Here is a 20,644-nt window from a genome sequence, read left to right on the forward strand (position 1 = left end):
AAGTTTCCTATAATCGTTTTTGAACAAGGAAGAGAGATAGCATGAGATACTTTCAAAATACACGTTATACTAGATGGCCTATCTCAAAAGACGAATACTTGGATTTGCATATAGAAGTGACATTTAAAAATATATTAGGTAAATTAAAATATACCATTAGAATATTTACGCAAATACTTATATAATTTTCCTAATTCCTATTTTCCAATATACGAGTAGGTTACGGTTAGTTACGTTTATATGTACACAATAGGTACTTTCTTGAAAGAAAGATATATTATTGAACACAGTTTCGCTTTTATATTATATATTATTAAGTATAACTATAATTATATTAAATATTGTAATATAATAAATTTGTATAGTACATTACATACCTATTCTTTTTTAAATACTGTTACCATAACATCGGTAAAAGTATCCTCACCCCAAATCAATCAATAATAGAAATAGAACATTAATACTTCATGCATGATACGACTTCACTAATGGTCATCGATTGCCGTTTCAACCCTGAACTCGTAAAGGGGCTGAAGCGGTGTTTGAACATTCAATAGTCAAAGTATGAAACATTTGAACGCTACGCTATCAAGTAATATACTAACTATAAACTTTTTAATTGATCTGATCTATTTTTTAGTATAAATCATGTTTCATTAGTTCAAGTTAAATTTATTTATAGTTTGTTTAATCGAACAAAAACATTAGTGCTAGTTAATTCAATGTCAATAAATAAGACATATTTATCGGTTTTACATATGATGAACGTTTCTTTGGAGGAGGAAATCAAATTGTTTTGGGAATATGTGAAACGGTAAGTTTTGTAAAGAACTATTTTAGAGCACATTTTTTTGCAGGCCGGTACTGTTAAAATACAAATGAAAATGTTATGTCTATTGACTTCGATTGGCGGATGAGGTGTAGGTACATACTCACTAAAATAATTATAGCCCTATTCCAATCGAAGTAGAAATAAAGATAAACAAACCTTAAATTTATTTATTTAATAATTGGTAATAACTCAGCTATATTGTGCACTACTAAGAGTCTATGATGAATATATCTTTATTTATAATACAACTACTTATATCCACTTTAATTTTACAACCAAAATTACGATAACAGTTTCGTTGACGTTCAGAACGACATTTTTTGCAAATCCATAGTGAATATCATAGATTAATTAAGCTTTCGACCAATGATATCACCTCAATTTGCTTTCAAATGTTGTTCATTTGGCTTTTCTCCTCTTATGGTTGCAATAGAGTTTAATTAATGATTAGGGTTGTAAGTAAAAAGCCACAGGGATTCATATTTATGTGATACCAGAAAATTGAAATACACGATGAAAAAAAAATTACCTAAACATTTTTTAAGTAATTTGTCATGTAAAGTTAAGTCCATAAAGATACATTCCCAAGTTTTATACATAGTTGGAACGTTATTTATACATTTTAATCGAGAGGAAACTCCCATAGATGAACATTGTCAAAATTGTTATCCATTCTTTATTATATTTTGTCGTAGTCGGAATTTGAATGCGAACAGTATTATTACTCTTGCGTCGATTCCTCCCAGATTACGAATACATATATGACTCAGATTTATGTATCTTTATTTACATTGTTATAATACGAGCTGCATTGTTGGTCAGGGCAATCTGCATATTGTGATTTATTTTAATTAACGTAAATAAAGGACGAGGTCCAATTCGCAGGCGTTTTTATTTATTTAGTTATGCGGTCGGGCTAGTAAGCCACCTGATGGTAAGTGGTTATCACTTACCAATGCACATAGACATTGGCGCTGTAAAAAATATTAATTATTACTGTGTTATGGGCATCGTGCCTGTAGTTACCGCTATATTTTAAAACATTTATTTTTACTAATTCTAAATAAAAACTGATATCGCATAGTTTCTTAGAAAATATATACATAGGAATTTCTTTAAAAAATCTTCATTTAAAAGAATGAACAAAACTTTTTATTTTAAGGCAGACAAAGTATTTATTTGGCTTCTAGCTTCCATTCAATATTATCTTAACTTTTACAAACAATGCAATTGGGTAAGTGAAACGTTCAAACACATTGAATATCATTTTCTTAAAATATTGATGATCATTTAGATAGTCCTGGCGACATCTGATAAAGAGACATTGGTGACTAATGTTTGAAGTAGTGATTTAAAAAAAATACTATATATATTTTTTAATAATGTCAATTTGAATAGTAAGAATTTTAAATACTTACCTAATTATTCATTTTTAAGCTATTGAGACTATTTCTTGATACAATTATCTTTATTTGACAGGAGTAGACAAAAAATTTTGATTTTCATTTACCATAGCTTAAATAGCTATAAACGGCCTTGAAAAGTTTTTAAGTGTATAAAAGATATTATGTTACATCATATGTTAATAATCATCAGGCACTCAGTAAATATGAATTAAAAATGTTATTTATTTTTAAATATTATTCTCTCTACTGTTACAATTATTTAGACATCACAATGATACTTGTAATTCTTATTAAATAAATACTTTAGCATACACATGCTATAAAATTAAGTAAAATCTCCTTCTCTTTAATTATTTAGGAACCAAAAATCAATCGTAAGCGATGCTCATTTTTAACGCAAGGATATTATGGACTACCATATTTAATTTTTGTGTTGGTTATGCGTATGTGTGTATAATAAGTTATATATTATGTAGACAACAATTCAATCAACAATTGTTGACCTAAGAGACATCATTATGGAAGTCCTATGAATATCGTATAAGATTTTGTTATTTTGCCAACGATTAACAGAAAAACTTCCGACAGCGACGATTTTTTTATTCTACGTTGACATGATTGGCTTAGTCATCTTATAATGTATGTAACATACGAACACGCTATGTATGCCTGTATTTGTCTCATTGTATAGAGTATTTACGATCAAATATTCCATATTAATTTTGCTATGAATGATAACCATTTTGAGTAAATTCGAAAAATCTTACTTGTTTACAATATTGTACGATTGTATAATTATGACAATGAACAATGTTTGTTAACAAGAGTAATGTAGTTCTTGAAAACAGTTTTAGACAAAAAAGCATTAGATATTTCTAAGGTTTGACAAATTTCTTATCTACCCAGTATAGTAGTCATCCTTATTGTTGCAAAACAATGTCCTGCCGATAAGGTTGAAGAATTTTCGCCTCTTTTAAATGGTATACCTATAAATACTTTAAGAAAGTGTTGGACTACATCATTTCTGTCTCAAATTTTGGATAGTCAAGAAAACAACACAAAAGTAAGTACAATTTGACTTTTGAATTTGAATTTGACTCTAGGATTTTTAATCCTCGAAATATGCAATATATATATTTTATTATTATTCGTGATAGAAGTATGTTAGCTACTATTTATTTTGTTCCAGATGCTTAAACTTTTAGCTTTCTTGATGGTAATAATATCAGTATTATCAGCTGAAATACCATCGCCCGGGATATTTAATAAAGATGACACATATAAACCTGAAATTGAGGAAGCAATTGAAACCCATTCTATTCATAGTAAGATTACAAACTTAGAACCAGAACATCACCCAGTATATCGATCAGAAGAACATAAGGATAAAGGTCGAGCAAGAATTGAGCCAGTGAAGCCTAGAGGGCCTATAATTAAACATGATATGTTAGCTGATGAACCTGTTGCAGTACCATCTTCAGACATTAATAGAAACGTAAGTACGCCCATTAAAATGTATTGAGCCCTACATACAATCTCGCTAGAGCTATCTGAGTAAAAAAGCGAGCGAGCTTATAGACATTTCTTGTTAATTTTTTTTTTTTTGGAACTTTATTGTCAAAAATAAGAAAGGTCTGTGTCAGCGTTAGAGAGGCGATAAATTGGTAGTTCGATGGGCATAAATTTGTATTTAACGTCCAATAACTTAGCTTTTGAATTTTTATAATTTGATAAAATTGCAGGATAATTATGGTTTCTCGGGACCAATGGAAGTGGCCTATCCTGATATTCCGTATGCTCCTAGCTATGGATATAGACACGGATACGCTGGACAAAATAAGTAAGATTTCTTTAATATATACTTGAATGTTCATATTCGTAAAATGCAAAGTGACATGGTAATTTCCTCATATCGTAAGAAAACAAAAATTGATTTTAAAAATCAATGATTATTACACGACTACCCAAAAGAGGAATGTTATCTATTCAGGGTTCATGCATGAATGTATATGGGATTCTTTGTTCCACCAAAACTTTTTAATGTCTGAACAGATTAGGATCGTTAGAATCCTTGCATCATGAGTGTCACTGGCTCTGTGTGTGACAAATAAATAATTATAATTAATACACAAATAAATATAAATAAAAAAAAAAAAAATTTTTTTCTAGTTTTTTTTTTATATTACGTCTGATTTTGTTACAGCTATGATGTGTATGGAATTAGTGATGATTTGATGGAACCAGATACTTCATCTTTTGGACTGCTTTGGAGCCAAGTACCTGATTCTAGGGTATTTATATGTTATTTATTTTGCATTGATTCTTTATATTAATAACTAACTGGTTTTGATGTAGTGACTATATTAAATTAATACATATAATCAAATTGTAGTGTCTGTTTGTAATATTAAAATAACCGCGTTTAACTAAATGTATATGTATGTAAACACGGTACATATACCAAAATATTTTTTTTTTAAATTTTTGGCCGTCTGACTGTTTGTTCCGGCTAATCTCTGGAACGGCTGAACCGATTTTGACGGGACTTCCGACGGAACTCCTTATTACATCAGAAAGCTGATGTAATAAGTAGTAACTTAGGCTAAATCAATAACTTTTTTGTTAAATACAAACGCGCACGAAGTCGCATGCACATCTAGTTTTTTCATAATTTCAGTATTCATTGTTTATGATTGTATGTATGTGGAAAAAAAATCTTAGTCATTTCTTAGATAAGTAGAACAGATGTTTAAATAAGAATTGTTGATTAAATATTAGTCACCATACATATAGTGTAGACCACGTAAACAAAATAAACCATTCTTAAAAGTGTGCTATTCAAATTATAATTGCCAAATTTATGAATCTATTTATTTTCAGACGTTGGTGAACTACGCTGGCAGGACTATCAGTTGGGTATTCAGCAGCATTTTCGTCCTAATGCTCGGTTCGTTCCTAACCATTGGACTTTGTACCTACACTGATCTGTGCAGGATTACGTTTAATGGCGTTGGTCCAATTCATGAAGAGATGAGATCCCTTATAACCCCAGAACGCTTGGAGAAAATTAGTAACGCTGCTGACTTTGTAAAAACTGCGATTAATAAGTATCAAACCATTCAACATGTACCCGAACCAGGTACAAGGAAGCGACGTTCAATCTTCTATTAAAATGTATTTAAATAATTATAAAATAAATATCTGCTTTATTACATATTATTTGTCAATTTATACCTTAAATATATACTCATGTTTTAATACAATTCTGTAATGCTATAATCTATGCTCATAATTATACTAATATATATACTGCTGAGGAAGATAACAAGTTCTAGAATAAATTTATTGCTGTCATAAAGACAATGTACACTTCGCAATGAAAGTGACTAAAGTGTAAAGTGACGTGTAATCTTAAAATAATAAGGCATTAGTAATAACTCAACAACGTTTGTAAACATAGATGTACATATATCCCCTTAATTCCATAAAAAAATCGCTTAACATGAACAAAGTTCAATCGCGAATTGAAATATTAGCGATTAAAGTTGCACTCTTTAATCGTTTTTGAGGTAATGATTAATTAACAAGATAAAATTGAAACAAGTAACAACTTCTTTCACAATGAAAATAAAAAATTAATAAAAATGTTAATATAATGTTTAGTCACTTTATTCTAAAGTAAACTTTTAGTAAACATTTGTGTAAATACGATACAACTCTTCATCTCTATATTGAACAAAAATTTAATAAAAAATACTGATCTAAAGTCGAACTCAACTATTATGATTTATTACAAAAAATAAATGTGCGTTGTTCCTTCTTCTTTTAAATAATAAAAAAGTGTCACTTAGGGTTTCTTGGAATTTTAATGAAAGAGTGTAATTTAAATATTGTATCATTTGCAATTTTAATGATTTTTGGAAATCACCTTAAATTATAAATCGACATAATTATGAACGAATTAGTAAAAAGTCTTTCGTATTTATTGAATGTCTAATAACTTTTTTAGTCATTCTTTAAGTTACCAGTAATAGGATTATATCCAAAATTATTTGATATTATTTAAAATGAAGGTTAGTAATGTTCATGTCGAAAAATATTTTGAATAAATTAAAAATTAACTGGTTTTGTAATTTTACAGATATTAAAAATTGTAACACTTGCTTCAATTTTAACGATTGTCCGTGGAACCAGATACGCATATTTTGATAATAATATTATTAAATACGAAGATAGACCGATACAGGTAAGTGAATTTATTGTATAATTTTTTACCTAATTTTAATACCGATTCATGAATTTTAAAAAAAGCCCAGAAGGCTCTTCTCTTGAGGAGAACATTTGTAGCTTAACTTAACTATTGCGGTTGATTTTCATTCAACACATGCAAGTTCACTTATGATATTTTTCTTCAACGCCGAGCTCAAGATGAATTATAAGAATAATTTTAACCTATGAAAATTCACTGATGCTTGCCTGGGTTTGAACCGGTTGAAATTCACATGTTCGAATCATTTTACCACGTTGACTCTCGACATCAATGCTAAATGTGTAGCTGAAAATTAATTTCACTGCGCGCTGATTGCCATATTATTATCATGATATATCAAGCCTTTTATAAAAATCTGTAAATTTACATAATTTAAATAAAATTACACTAGACTATAAATATCACAATATATGTAGTAAGTCACATTATAGTAAAACCTTGATGAAACTATAATTAAAGTAAATACAATAATATGAAAGAGTTGTCGTTTCCAGTTGTTACTCATGAAAATTACTGCCACTGATTGGCATTTTCCATAATCGCTTATACTACTCAAACATCACGTCAATTTAGTAATCAGTATAACAATTACTCTCTTAGAACATGGTACATTAGGAATGACATAAAAACTGGTTTATATAGACGCATCTTACGAGTCTCTATTTCAATTTATAAGATTTTTTAAAAAAATTGCATCTGCCCGTGGCTTTGATCGCGTTTTAGGGATTGGTCATTAGGTAATAGGCATAAAAAGTTGCATTTGTTCCATCCTTTGTTTTTGTTTTGGGAGTTCAAGCTTGCTTTGTACCAAATTTCGTCAAAGTTGGTTCGATGGTTTGGCCGTGAAAGAGCAACAGACAGATAGAGTTACTTTAGCATTTATAATATAAATAGAGACAATCTCTAACTTTTATGTACATTGTACACATATATCAGTGGCACTATTCAACAATATGAATATTTAATCCTCGTAGAAAATTCTCTCTTTGAAGAACGTTTTGGAAAAAATAAAATATTATTGTTCTAATAGATTGATTTTTTATTTACTGTAAGAAGAAGGAATGTTTTTTTTTCAAATTTTCTTTGAAGGAATGATTTTTTTTTTCAAATAACATAATTATAGTGTAGTATATAAATTGTATATTTATATCTCAAACTTTATACTTAGTCAGTAACTGAGTATAAAGTAGTGGCTTACGTAACGTATCTATAACATTCAATAATAATTTGGGGTGAAACACTTATTTTAGATAAAGATTAGACATTGGTGAAGGTCACCTAGAAATTATTTTTATTTCCTTAGATTGCGATTTTGTCTCTTTAGTTTTATACATAGAAGGTTAAACAAGTAACCTTATAAATAAAAACTTGCTTTTTAAAGCCGTCAATTTTGACTGTGTAGTTTCTACCGAAAAAATTCTGTATGAACGAAAAATCTGAATTACGGCTGAATTGGCTTATTTTCTATATTTCCTAAATAACGTAATACGTTATTGATTATATCAATATTTTTACACTCGCCTTTAATCGATCGAGATTTTGATATTAAATATGTGTATTTTAAATTTTTGGTTGGTTATGTTTTCACATGATTTTTCGAATATTTTGTGTAAAGATATATTCCTGGTTTATGCTATTTTATCGAATAATTATTTAGCATGAAATGTATAAATATAATTTGTTTATTTTTATTTTAGACAATTTCATTACCTTATCCTTATCAAGAACCTAAAATAATGACAATCGAAAAAAGGTCACCGAATTACGCTGCCTCAAATTTAGATGTACTCGTATCAACTGCAACGGCCACAGCAATGGCAGAATCACAACCAACTCCAACGCCCATAGAACCAAGTCCATTACCCGTAGAAATAACTCCATCGCCCATAGAACCAAGCCCATTGCCCGTGGAACCAACTCCATCGCCCATAGAACCAACTCCATCGCCCATAGAAACAAGTCCATCGCCCGTAGAGGCAACTCCATCGCCCATAGAAACAAGTCCATTACCCGTAGAAATAACTCCATCGCCCATAGAACCAAGCCCATTGCCCGTGGAACCAACTCCATCGCCCATAGAACCAACTCCATCGCCCATAGAAACAAGTCCATCGCCCGTAGAGGCAACTCCATCGCCCATAGAAACAAGTCCATCGCCCATAGAGGCAACTCCATCGCCCATAGACCCAAGTCCATCGCCCCTAGAACCAAACCCATTGCCCCTAGAACCAAGCCCATCGCCCCTAGAACCAAGCCCGTTGCCCGTAAAACCAAGCCCGTTGCCCGTAGAACCAACTCCATCGCCCATAGAGCCAATTCCATCGCCCATAGAAACAAGTCCATCACCTATAGTACCAACTCCATCACTCATACTACAAAATCCATCGCCCATAGAAACAAGTCCATCGCTCATAGGAACCATTTACCACATTGTAACAGTAAGTGTAAAAAGTTTCTTTTTTCATTTTATGAAATAATATTTCATATACTATGATGTAACCTGTAGTTTCCGAAAAATTATAGGCAATTGACCAATAAATTATTTTCACTACGAAATTTTTAACTAAAATAGAATGATTTCTGTAACTATCATTTTTCGTTTAGAGTTTTATAGAAAACTAGCAAATAGGTCGCTTGAATGAGCGGAACATGCGGAACTAGCAACTGCTTATTATATTTTATCATACATTTCAAATATTAGATTTTTATTTTATTCCTTTGCCTGTCTTCATCCATAAAAATACTACAGTAATTAATGACTAAGTGTTACCATTAGTAAATAATCACAGCATATTCCACATGGTATAATTTACCGCAACGACTTTTTTATATTTCACAAATGTTATTATTTTTGTTTACAGCTGTTCACCGGTTTCGTGAAAAGGATTATAATGAAAGTCGTCACCAACATAACTATGTTTATATTTCGTTTTTTTAGCATATCGACGTTGCACCTAATGTCACAGAATTAAGTTCCTTTGAAACTCCAGGACGTCTAAAAAGAGCGACTAAATTCCTGGAAACAGAAATTAAAAGATTGAAATATGTGTAATATTGTAATCTATATAAATATAGATGTAGCCGCCTAGTATTGTTGTTATTTAAAAAAAGTTTTTTAGTGATTTTTAGTTATTATTCGTAATTATTTATATAAATCCCAAATCCTTTTCGATCGAAACTCCATGTTAAATGTAATTTAATTTAAATCATCCGGTTTGTTATAATGACATAGCATACATCTTTCGTATTTATTATGATTGGTATGAATTTTGAAATGTTTTAAGATTCATTATTGTAATTCTGACCAATTTCGGCAATGGCGGCCGATAATCTCAAGGGAGACAACTACGCCGAACTTATAGTGCACAAGTATGTGTAATCACTCGTGCATTCTCTATTTCCTCACTCTGAAACTGGACTGGAAGGCTGGAGACGTTCATATCATAGAATCGGACGTAAGATCCGGACTGAATAATACATTTTAATACGAAGAGCAAAATTATTGATTTGTAATTTATACCTAGCAATTAGTTTATATTCTTTGATAAAAAAATAAAAATAACAAGACAGTTGCGATTTAATTAATAATATAGAATTAAACACTTATTCCTACTACAATATATAAATACAAAAATATCTCTTGTATATATGTACATATCTATTCCGAATTAAATCACTGAACCTATCAATATATAATTTGTCCATGTGGCAGCACATGGGCCTTGGACCTGAATAAAAAATAGGCAAATAAATTATGTAACATCGTCAAGAAAAAGAATAATTCCAGGGAAATTAACAAATTCTCAAAAACTGTGTAGGAGTTTGTACGTCTTGTTTTAGTTTGACTCATCGGTACTATTAACGTTAGAATTATTCTCGTCTTCTCCTCAACGTTTTTCGAGTAAACTCACTTGATGGGTATATCGAAATACTTAAGCGACTGACATTTTATGTATCTAAAATATCTTCAGAAAATTCACACTGTTAAAAAATTTATAGCATTGTTGTTATGTTTTAAAAATGGGAATTAATAATGAATTGCCATATATTACTCAAAATTAACAAAATATTATATTTTTGAAATATGTGTATAAATAAGTAATTCGAAAAATTATAGAAACAATAATTTTATAAATAAAAATAGCGAGAAACAATATTTTGTGCGATGAAAACAGTAAGAAAAGATCGACTGGCAACCGTTGTTATAATGTTATTTTACCCGAGTGAATTCGAGGAGGTTGTACTTTATAAATCAATATCGATTTTCCACTAATTCAATCCGATAGTATAAATATGGTTTGATTATATCAGATATATGAAAAAAACTTAAACGGAATAAGCATTTTCACGCTGATATCATAAACAATTAGCATAATTAACATTATTATCGGTAAATGGAAATTGCATGTAACAGACTGATTTTATATATTATCTGGATAATCAATTATGACATTTTACTAGTGATAATTTTAATTACTGTTTATTCAGTAGTACGTTTTTGTTTATCATCTTGCAGTTGCGGTCGGCTGTTCGAATCCAGGGTTGGGTTAAAACTTTAGTTTTATTGTTAAGATATTCACTATACCTTCTAACTTCTAATAATTCTAACTCCAGTAAGAATACAGAGAGCACTTGCACACACGCATACCAATGTCTCCTGCGCAGTTGCTTAATCTCTGTTTTGATCAACATTAAGATAATAAATATTAATAGCCGATACTTTAACATAAAAATGTCCAGCAATTTTTCAAAATTATTCTAGCAGTAGCAACTCTAAATAAGTAAAAGGTTATAATAATAGTCAATATTCATTTTTTTTAAATTGGTTATTGCTTTTGGTGACCTTGAATACAGAATAATTGATTGGGAATTTGTTTTCAATCGATTTATTTATTGAGTTGGCCCATTAGAGATTACTCTAATGGGCCAACTATACCTATACCTAACTATATATGGAAATGCATATATGGAAACAAAACCTGTCACGTTAACCAGCCCAACGTGGATCAGCGTGGCGGAATATATTCGAAACCTTCACCTTAAATGGAGACATCATTTCTATTTAGGCAAAGTTTTTAGTTGTTGTTTATTTTAATAACAAAGATGTAAGTACCAATTGGTTTTTCGAGTAACATATGTTAAGACTCGAGTTTAAATAGCCTTGCTTTTATATGAATGTGATGTCATTCTGTAAAGAATTATTTTCGTCCTAGTGAGTCACGAGATAACAATAACGCCAGACTGGCACATGAATTTAAATAAGCATGTTGAATTGAATGCAAAATTGTCGACAATGTAATCTTAAAGTGGAATAGAATCTGTGAAACTTCCTTAGTAGCAGACGTGTATTGATAAAAAGTTCACGTTATTTGTATAAGTTGGAAAAGGACAAAATCATTTATGTAATGCAATTCTCTTTGTGCGTTTCATAAGAAGTATGTTAAACTTTAAACGATTCGAACTTGCAAGCGTCGTAAGCCGTGTTTTTTAAAGCGTTATTCAGTATACCTATAAATAAAAAAATAAAAAACAATAAGTTAAAGATAGTAAAAATGTTATTTTAAATGACAATGAAATTAAAATATATAAACAGTCAATGTTACATTTATACGGGCTGTGTCATTGACGTCTTATCTTGTGAGCAGTGCGATACCACATGTTTTTACTAAATATTTACATCAGTTGCAATTTTGCATTGTGAGTCCGCGGTACACTTACCGTTTAACTCTTATCAAAATACCGTCACGTCACGAAGAATTGTTAATTACAAAGATTTGACCGTTATCACGATTTTATCTTTGCGGATAGAGAAGCGCATCATAATATCAACAACCAGTCACACATGAGATCAGCTTCATTAAAGACACGAAATGGGGAACTCGAAGAGTAAAAAAATGAAAATTAACCAAAGTGAAACGCAACAAAGTGAAGAAAATAGAGAACGGATAAATTCTATTAAGACCGAGTCCCCCGATGTTAACGTTAAGAAAAGCGGTGACATTGAAACGATTTCTGAACAAATGGAGGAAAAGTGTACCGACAACGCGAGCAGCGCGTCGACTGTAGAAGTTTTAGATGATAAGTGAATTAGTGCCAAACTTAAGTTACTATCTGTTAAACCACTGCAATCTCGAACTAGGTTACTATTTTATGCATTTCGGTAAATACTTTAATGTAATGGTTTTATAAATATACTCATTTATCTCCAAAATTGTTTTATTGTAATAGAATTTTTTTTACGTTAGAAATGTTTAATCTGCGATATATATAACAATTATCCATTGTTAGTCTGTTCTAAGATATATTTAAAAAAATAAATCAATTTTCAATTGACATTAACCTGAATATATTTTTTTAATAATTATTAACTGTTTTGAATGTTATGTTCGTGAACGTTCTGAGTAATACTGTGTGCTGTTTTATTAGGTTCAATAAAAGTAGGATAAAACACTTATAAAACACGATATTTACAATGATGTTGTATTTTCCATTTATTTGTCGCGTTTTTATTGCTTTCTCGAATAATAGTAGTTATTTGCTAAGATGTTTTATGATTAAATTATGACAAATTATGACAAAACTATAAATTGGGTATATAGGTGCTCACGGCATATTGCAAACTCTTAATAAGTAGAAAAATAATAATGAATGAAGTACTGGGATTACTGATGATGGAACTCTCCTAGAAAATTTAATAGAACTTTTTTATCAATGCATCACTCATTCTAGCTGATAGTGTATCTGACTTTCCATCGACCTTTGTACATTATTGCAATATTGATTGCAAGGAAGTAAGAACCTTGAACGAAATTATATATCTCATTATACAAACAAGAGCTATCAAAGTATAATTGCCATTGTCATATTATTTACTTTAATCGGTAGGCCTTTAAGCACAATCGCTTGGAATTTAGTGTTCAATGGCAGTAATGGTCACGTTTAGAGGCTTCATTATTGTGACTCATTAGTCCAATAATAGATGATCTCTTCATCTAATATATCCGATTTTGTTGCTCACGCAATATCGTTTAAATTAATTATTTCCAGAAACTACGTAAGATTGTTTTTAGTCAGATAAAATGAAATTTGTTAATTATCTTGTGTTCATACAAGGATTATGTATGACACAGTTGTCAAAGTAAAGCCTAATATTATTTTTTTAAGTGTTCAAATATTCACGGAATAGAGGGAACATTGATGTTATGATTTAATTATAATATGTCCCAAGATATCGGTGGTTAGAAGACGTGTATCTTATCCGATGGTTCTGTTTAGGTATAAGCATATATAATATTAAAATAATTGTAACTTCTCGGGGGTCCAGTGGCTAGCTTATAGGGCTATGGATTCTGCGTTCTTTAAATTGGTTGGATAGTTCTGAAAACAATGTTTTAAGTTGTCTACTTGGTGGTAGAGATTTGTGCAAGCCTGTCTGGGTAGGTACCAACTCATTAGATATTCTACCGCCAAAGAGAAATACTTCGTATTGTTGTGTTCCAGTTTGAAGGGTGAATACAGGCACAAGGATCATAGCATCTTAGTTCCCAAGGTTGGTGGCGCATTGGTATTATTTAGGATTTTTTATTATTTTTACAGTGCCAATGTCTATCGGCAATGGTGACTACTTACCGTCAGGCCCATTTACCCGTCTGCCTGCCTTTTACATAAAAAAGATCTATAAAAAAATCTTTGTAGCAGTTTCTTTGGTCGAGTCAGATTTTAATTTGTAAAACATCTACATCGATTCAACATTTAGGTAACGTTAAAACAGAACGCCAGCTAAACTACAGGGCTCAGGTAGTTAATGTAATACTTCTGTGCATACATATAATATAACTATACACGTAGAGTTCATTTGTTCCTCTTCGTGGTATGAAATTGAGGTGGCAATTCGTTATTGGTCACGCGTACATTATTGAAAAAAAACGAACACCACGAATGACCATGGATATTGAGTGACTTGCGTCGTCATTCTGACTGGTCATTTGTTCGACCCATCGTTACCATAGTCCCCGTAATCATAACACCGTAATAATACATGGGTATAAAACAAGCTGTATTCATAACTTTACTGATCGTTGAGGTGACAGGAATATTACCAACTTAGTGATATTTGTGCTCGAAACAGCGTTGTAAGAAGCGTATTTTAGAAACAATTTACAATACACTTAGATAATATTTTTTAGTAGATAACTTTGCAGCTAAGCGGAATATATTGTAAATAAATTCATTTTTCTATTTTGCATTATCTGAACATCATTTAATCTATAATTTTTGTGTGAATAGAGTTTGTAATAGTCAGTCAAACTGGGGCAATGTATGGATAAAACTGTTGTGGAAAAGATAAATGCGGCAAAGTGAGTCACAAAATTCAAAATTCAAATCTGGAAGATTTTTTTTTTAATCTTTGTCTCGGTTAATGGACAATGATAAAGTAAAACTCGGCTTTGTTTTCAGAAGAAGTTCACAGTGACTAGGCTAACATTAACAATGTTAACTTTTGTTGTTTAATTCTTTATATTATCTTTGTTTTTGAAGTACACTTGAACTTGATGTCTTATCACAAATAACACTGAGTCAAACTTCTTCTTAAAACAATCAATAAATAAAAAAGAAAGTTATTTTTAATTAGCTTGAATTTTTTATCTTTCTCAATTGTTTATATTGAAGTATTTTAAAATCTTTTAAAATGAAAATATTGCTTGCAATAGTTACAACGTTTCTTGTAATTCAAATAAAGTGGTGAGTTATACCAATTATCTAGTTCGGGTGATGGAAAACACGATTGATTATAAATCAGCAATTATAGATAAACATAATTTTTTTTTTTACTAATCTTTGCACTTAAATAATAAATAGACTAAAGAGTAAAATGATTTATTACAATTATAACATTAAATTTATAAACACACCACAATCAAGTAATCAATTTTTAAATTGCACTGTATATTATTATTAGTGTTGTTTTTTATATAACGTATGTATCAATGTGTTACATAAACATGATTATATACATATTTTTTGAAAGAGCTTTTCAACTAGATTTTTTTACCGTTTTTTATTTATTTTGTTCAATTGCAACATAATATGTAATGTGACTAACAATGATACGACGTTGATTATTGTTGCAAAATATTTTGAAAATACTTATGTGCACTTTATCACTATTTTTAAATAAAAACTATATTGCAAATTACAAACATGGTAATATTTATTTCTAATAACAATGAAAGTAAAATGTAACAAATAGTAAGTGTGACTCTTTTTTTAAATATCACTCCAAAGCTCAATACTTAAATTCTTAAAATAACAAAATACCAAAATTTATTAAAAAAAAGTACAAACATGCAAAAAATAACAAATGAAGCCCGAATTAGTTTTTTCTATAAAAATATATCAAGTATCTCAATTGATAGATTGATATTTTTTGTTTACCATAAGCTTGCTTTAGTTGGTATATTCGACCTTTACCTTTTTTCGTAATGTTCAAAGTTGAAGGATTAATGGTTTTTTTTTTCTAAATCAACAGTCCGCCCATACTTCCACTATGCGCTTTTAAAACAAACACCTGAACGTATTAAGTATTACTGTATTCACTTATAGTTTGGTTATTTAAAAAAATATAATTTGAAAATATCATAAACAACTCACTCGACCAAAATATATACAAATATCTGACAATAACTATTTTTTTTCATTTTATTTGTAGATAATGAATAATAATACTTACATATATTTTCTCTCAGTAACGCCGCGGCAAGATCTAAAGGCAACAGGATGCCGACTCAACCTATAAAATTGTACTATCTACCACCGTCGCCCCCATGCCGTTCTGTGATGATGACGGCCAGAGCACTGGGAATAGACTTGGAACTTGTGCTTACGAATATAATGGAAGGCCAACATAAAACTCCAGAATATATAAAGGTCTGTTGAAATTTATATAGTATAGAGTTTCTTTAGCTCAAAAATGACGAAATGATAAATTTAAATTTAATGTAATTGTTGACATTTAGTTTCTAATTCTTTAAAATAAATTATTGTTATATATTATGTATTGTATTCCATTAGTAAATTTAAGCTTGTTTTTGATATGGCATCTTATTGTATTATTTTTAATCTTAATAGTACTTTGTAATCTTATGCTTAACAAATGATAAAATTTTGTTGTTTTGATAATTTTGTTGGCGTTAGTATTGTAATAAATTTTTGCATGTCATATTGTTGACTGTTTCAAAGTCAAAGTCAAAAATCTTTATTCAATATAGAAGTGTTTACACTTGCTTATTGATTGTCAAAAATCTACCACCTATATTATAAAATTATTATTAAATATGAGAGCTTATGATGCAATCACGCAAAAACTAATGCAGTAGAGATTTTTGATTTGAGTTTCAGCAGAGACCTTTTATACTAAAATAACGCATAGCTCTTTTAAAATCTGATTTGATTAGTTATATATCAGGTTAATGACATAGAACCCTTATAGCTCTGTAGTTTAATTCCGTAGTATATAAAAGTATTAATAGTTTAAAACTCAGCCCTGGGTAATTCTGTGATAGCGTGAATTATTACGTGATGGTAGAGCTTTGTGTAAGTATGGTACCATAGATCAATCATATATTCTACCACCAAAAAGCAATGATAGAGCCAGTGTAAATACAGGCACAAGGGATAGAATATCTTAGTACCCAAGGAAGGTAGAGCATTGGTAATATGAAGAATGATTAATATTTCTTCTAGTACCAATGTATTTGATTGTGGTGACCACTTACCATTAGATGGCATATTTGCTAGTCCACCTACCTATAATTAAAAAAAAAATACTATTTAGTCTGAGTAGAAAATTACAAAATATAATTTAAAATTTTTAATCTGTGTCAAACATACGATTTTTAAATAATATTTAGGTATGCAGGTTTTATATTTAACGAGGATATTTGTTTTCTAGATGAATCCGCAACACACGATACCAACAATGGATGACAACGGTTTTATACTATGGGAAAGGTATTTTAGTTGAAACAGATACTATATTAAATATTTACGACGCGTATTATGTAACCTTTTTTATTTATATAGGTTTCCTAAAATGCGATAAAATATTATTTCACCGTTTGCTCTTAAGTTATCTATCGAGGAACGGTTGACGGAATTCCGAAGGATGCCGTTTCCGTTTATCATCCTCACCGAAATGAGGTCAACGAATTCCATTGTTTACCCGAATCGTATAGAGGATTATTTGATAAATAATATAAGTAAAACCGGATTAGTTCATAAAAAAAAATCTCATTGTGATTCAAATCCATTTTGTTTGCTTTAATTACTAAATGATTCATATTTTTATTCTCAGTCGTGCCATCATGTCTTATTTCGTTAATGCATATGGACGCGATGACTCTCTGTATCCGAGGAATCCACGTCAAAGAGCGCTTGTTGATCAGCGGCTTAATTTTGATCTGGGTACATTATATAAACGATATATGGATCTTTACGTACGTATCTGTTGTATTTCTATGTAGCGTTTATTGTTTTATTGATGAGCAAGATTTATTTTGGATTTATTTTATGTAAAAAAGAAAGTATTAAAAATCATGGTTAGAAGTATTGGAAGTAAACATAAAGAAATTATACATTTCTTATAAATAAAGCTTTTAAACTGGTTGTTCCTCTCACCTTATGAGGAAGTCTTGGACTTTATGGCACAACACTGCTCTAATGCGGGTTGATAAACACGTGGCAGTTTTTCATCCGACACAATACGCAGGTTTCCTCACGATTTTATCATTCATCGCTGAGTACGTGATGAATAAAGTTCAATTAAGCAAATGAAAATTTAGTGGTGGTCAGGACTCGTCCGGCGATTTACGCTCAAATTCGTCAGCTGAGCCATTTAGGCAATTTGATTTTTAAATTACGTAATAACAAACATGAACTTAAATATAGGATGCTGAATGTATAAAAATATTAACCTGTTTTATTGTTTACAGGTCCCAATGTTGTTTAAAGGTGAAGCATACAATGACGAAGCAGCAGAGAAGTTAAACGAGGCTTTGGATTGGTTGAATATCATGCTAGGAGGCCGAGCATTCGTTGCTGGAGATAATCTCACCATTGCTGATATATCTATTGTCGTCACTCTTTCTAATTTAGAGGTAAGATATTGTCAATGCAAATGATTTTTTGTGCTGATATAATAAACTTTATATCAACTTTAGTATAGTAATTTCAGATATTGTAATTCTTAAATTGAATACTTGTTATAATAATAAATATTGGACAACATCACATACATAACTCTGACCCCAATGTAAGTAGCTAAAGCACTTGTGTTATGGAAAATCAGAAGTAACGACGGTACCACAAACACCCAGACCCAAGACAACATAGAAAACTAATGAACTTTTTCTACATCGACTCGGCCGGGAATCGAACCCGAGACCTCGGAGTGGCGTACCCATGAAAACCGGTGTACACACTACTCGACCACGGAGGTCGTCTTACTTGTTGGCTTTGTGCAAGCTCGTCTGGGTTGGTACCACCTAGTCATCAGATAATCTACCGCCAAACAACAGTACTCAGTATTGTTGTGTTTCGGTTTGAAGGGTGGGTGAGCCAGTGTAACTACAGGCACATGGGACATAACATCTTAGTTCCCAATGTTAGTGGGACATTGGCGATGTAAGGAATGGTTAATATTTCTTATAGCGCCATTGTCTATGGGTGGTTACCACATACCATCAGGCCTATATGGTTGTCCGACAAAAAAAGGTTCCATTATAATGCTTATCTTATTATTTTCTATAACTCTATTAACTCTATACATGAGAAAGAGATAACAATTTTAACTCAGTAAAATTTAAGATTACATAAACTTGTGGACAGAATACTTGAATTTAAAAACAAAGGTCGCAAGTTCAATTTTTTTTATACCAATGTTTATTCCGACTCAATGTGTATAGGATACATTGAGTCGGAATAAACTTGTTGAAGCAGCGTGTTGGCTCAAGAACATTTTTAAGAGAAGCGAGCCCCCTATCTTTCTGCGATATATGTATAAACTTATTCCAATAAATATGATATAGATTCGACATCGCCTACAATATATTAATAGCAGAAAAGTGTAAACGGTTCGTAATAGCAATAAAGATACAGGAATAAAAAATAGATAGGTCTTGCTCAGCGAAATAGTGATGTTTTGTATGAAAAATGAAGTTAAGACGAGTTTAATTACAAGCTTTCATTTAACTTCACTTATTAGTGTGTTTGGGTGAAATCGTTTTATTTATTTTTAGCAAGTCCACCCTATAGATTTTGAAATTTTGCAAACTTGTTGGTTGTGATAATGCAATATAGATGTATAAATAAACTACAAATTATAATTCTATTTTATTCGTATATATCAGATCCTGTTTTTTTTTTTAAATCGACAATCGTATTCTGTTTACAAACGAATCTGGACGTCACCTCGGTTCATAAGTACCGAGATGATAAAAAGGATGAAACAATTTAAACACGACATAGGTGTAAAATTGAATACGGTGCAATAGCTTCCCTATACTTTGATTATTACCTGTGCTATTATAGGGATAGGTATAAATTCAAAACGATCTGCTCTCGACGTTCAAATTGGCATATCCTAAAACAAAATACATCTCTGATATATGTAATTGAATTGTAATTTGAAAATAAAGTACAGATGCAATATTTATAACATAAACCAAATTAATTAGAATGCATTTCAATTCATAGCATATAATTAGTCTTAATTATTTGGTCATTAGTAAAATTAATTACTATACTGGCTGCAATCAATCAATAATTTTAATTTTACAGGCCTTCGGATTTGACTACAGCGCTCATGAAAACGTCGTAAAATGGTTCGAGAGAACGAAAAAGACTCTTGAACCTTACGGCTATGCAGAAATCGATCAAGGAGGTGCACACATTCTTGCATCATTCTTGAAAAAAGAATGAATATTAAACACATTTTATTGTTTATTTCATTACTAGTATACGCAATAAAAACTTTACCACACAAACCATTTTATTATTTTCCTTATCAGCTATTACTCAGTACGCAGAATTTGCGGTCGGTCTAAATTATTTGGAGTACGGTAAAGATTATCGATTATA

At 30.5% G+C, this 20,644-nt stretch overlaps 2 protein-coding genes across 5 annotated transcripts; both read left to right on the plus strand.

The window, feature by feature from the left end:
• The first annotated feature begins 616 nt into the window (after nt 1–616).
• Nucleotides 617–20,550, plus strand: LOC113392958 (glutathione S-transferase 1-like). 4 transcript variants are annotated; one of them, XM_064216409.1, is made up of 6 exons: nt 617–814; nt 16,255–16,435; nt 17,460–17,518; nt 17,862–18,003; nt 18,499–18,663; nt 20,345–20,550. In XM_064216409.1, exons 1-6 carry the CDS (start codon nt 723–725, stop codon nt 20,483–20,485), a joined length of 780 nt encoding a protein of 259 aa, XP_064072479.1. In that variant the 5' UTR covers nt 617–722; the 3' UTR covers nt 20,486–20,550. The 4 variants fall into 4 exon arrangements, with proteins under 4 accessions (XP_064072479.1, XP_026485393.2, XP_026485395.2 ...); XM_026629608.2 differs by lacking the exon at nt 617–814 and adding an exon at nt 14,569–14,865; XM_026629610.2 differs by lacking the exon at nt 617–814 and adding an exon at nt 14,587–14,640.
• Nucleotides 3,106–5,416, plus strand: LOC113392959 (uncharacterized). Its single transcript, XM_064216489.1, has 4 exons — nt 3,106–3,733; nt 3,981–4,078; nt 4,442–4,529; nt 5,119–5,416. Exons 1-4 carry the CDS (start codon nt 3,428–3,430, stop codon nt 5,407–5,409), a joined length of 783 nt encoding a protein of 260 aa, XP_064072559.1. The 5' UTR covers nt 3,106–3,427; the 3' UTR covers nt 5,410–5,416.
• Nucleotides 20,551–20,644: the final 94 nt, after the last annotated feature.

The sequence above is a fragment of the Vanessa tameamea genome, chromosome 12 (genome assembly GCF_037043105.1).
Source record: "Vanessa tameamea isolate UH-Manoa-2023 chromosome 12, ilVanTame1 primary haplotype, whole genome shotgun sequence".
Taxonomy (NCBI): Eukaryota; Metazoa; Arthropoda; class Insecta; order Lepidoptera; family Nymphalidae; genus Vanessa; species Vanessa tameamea.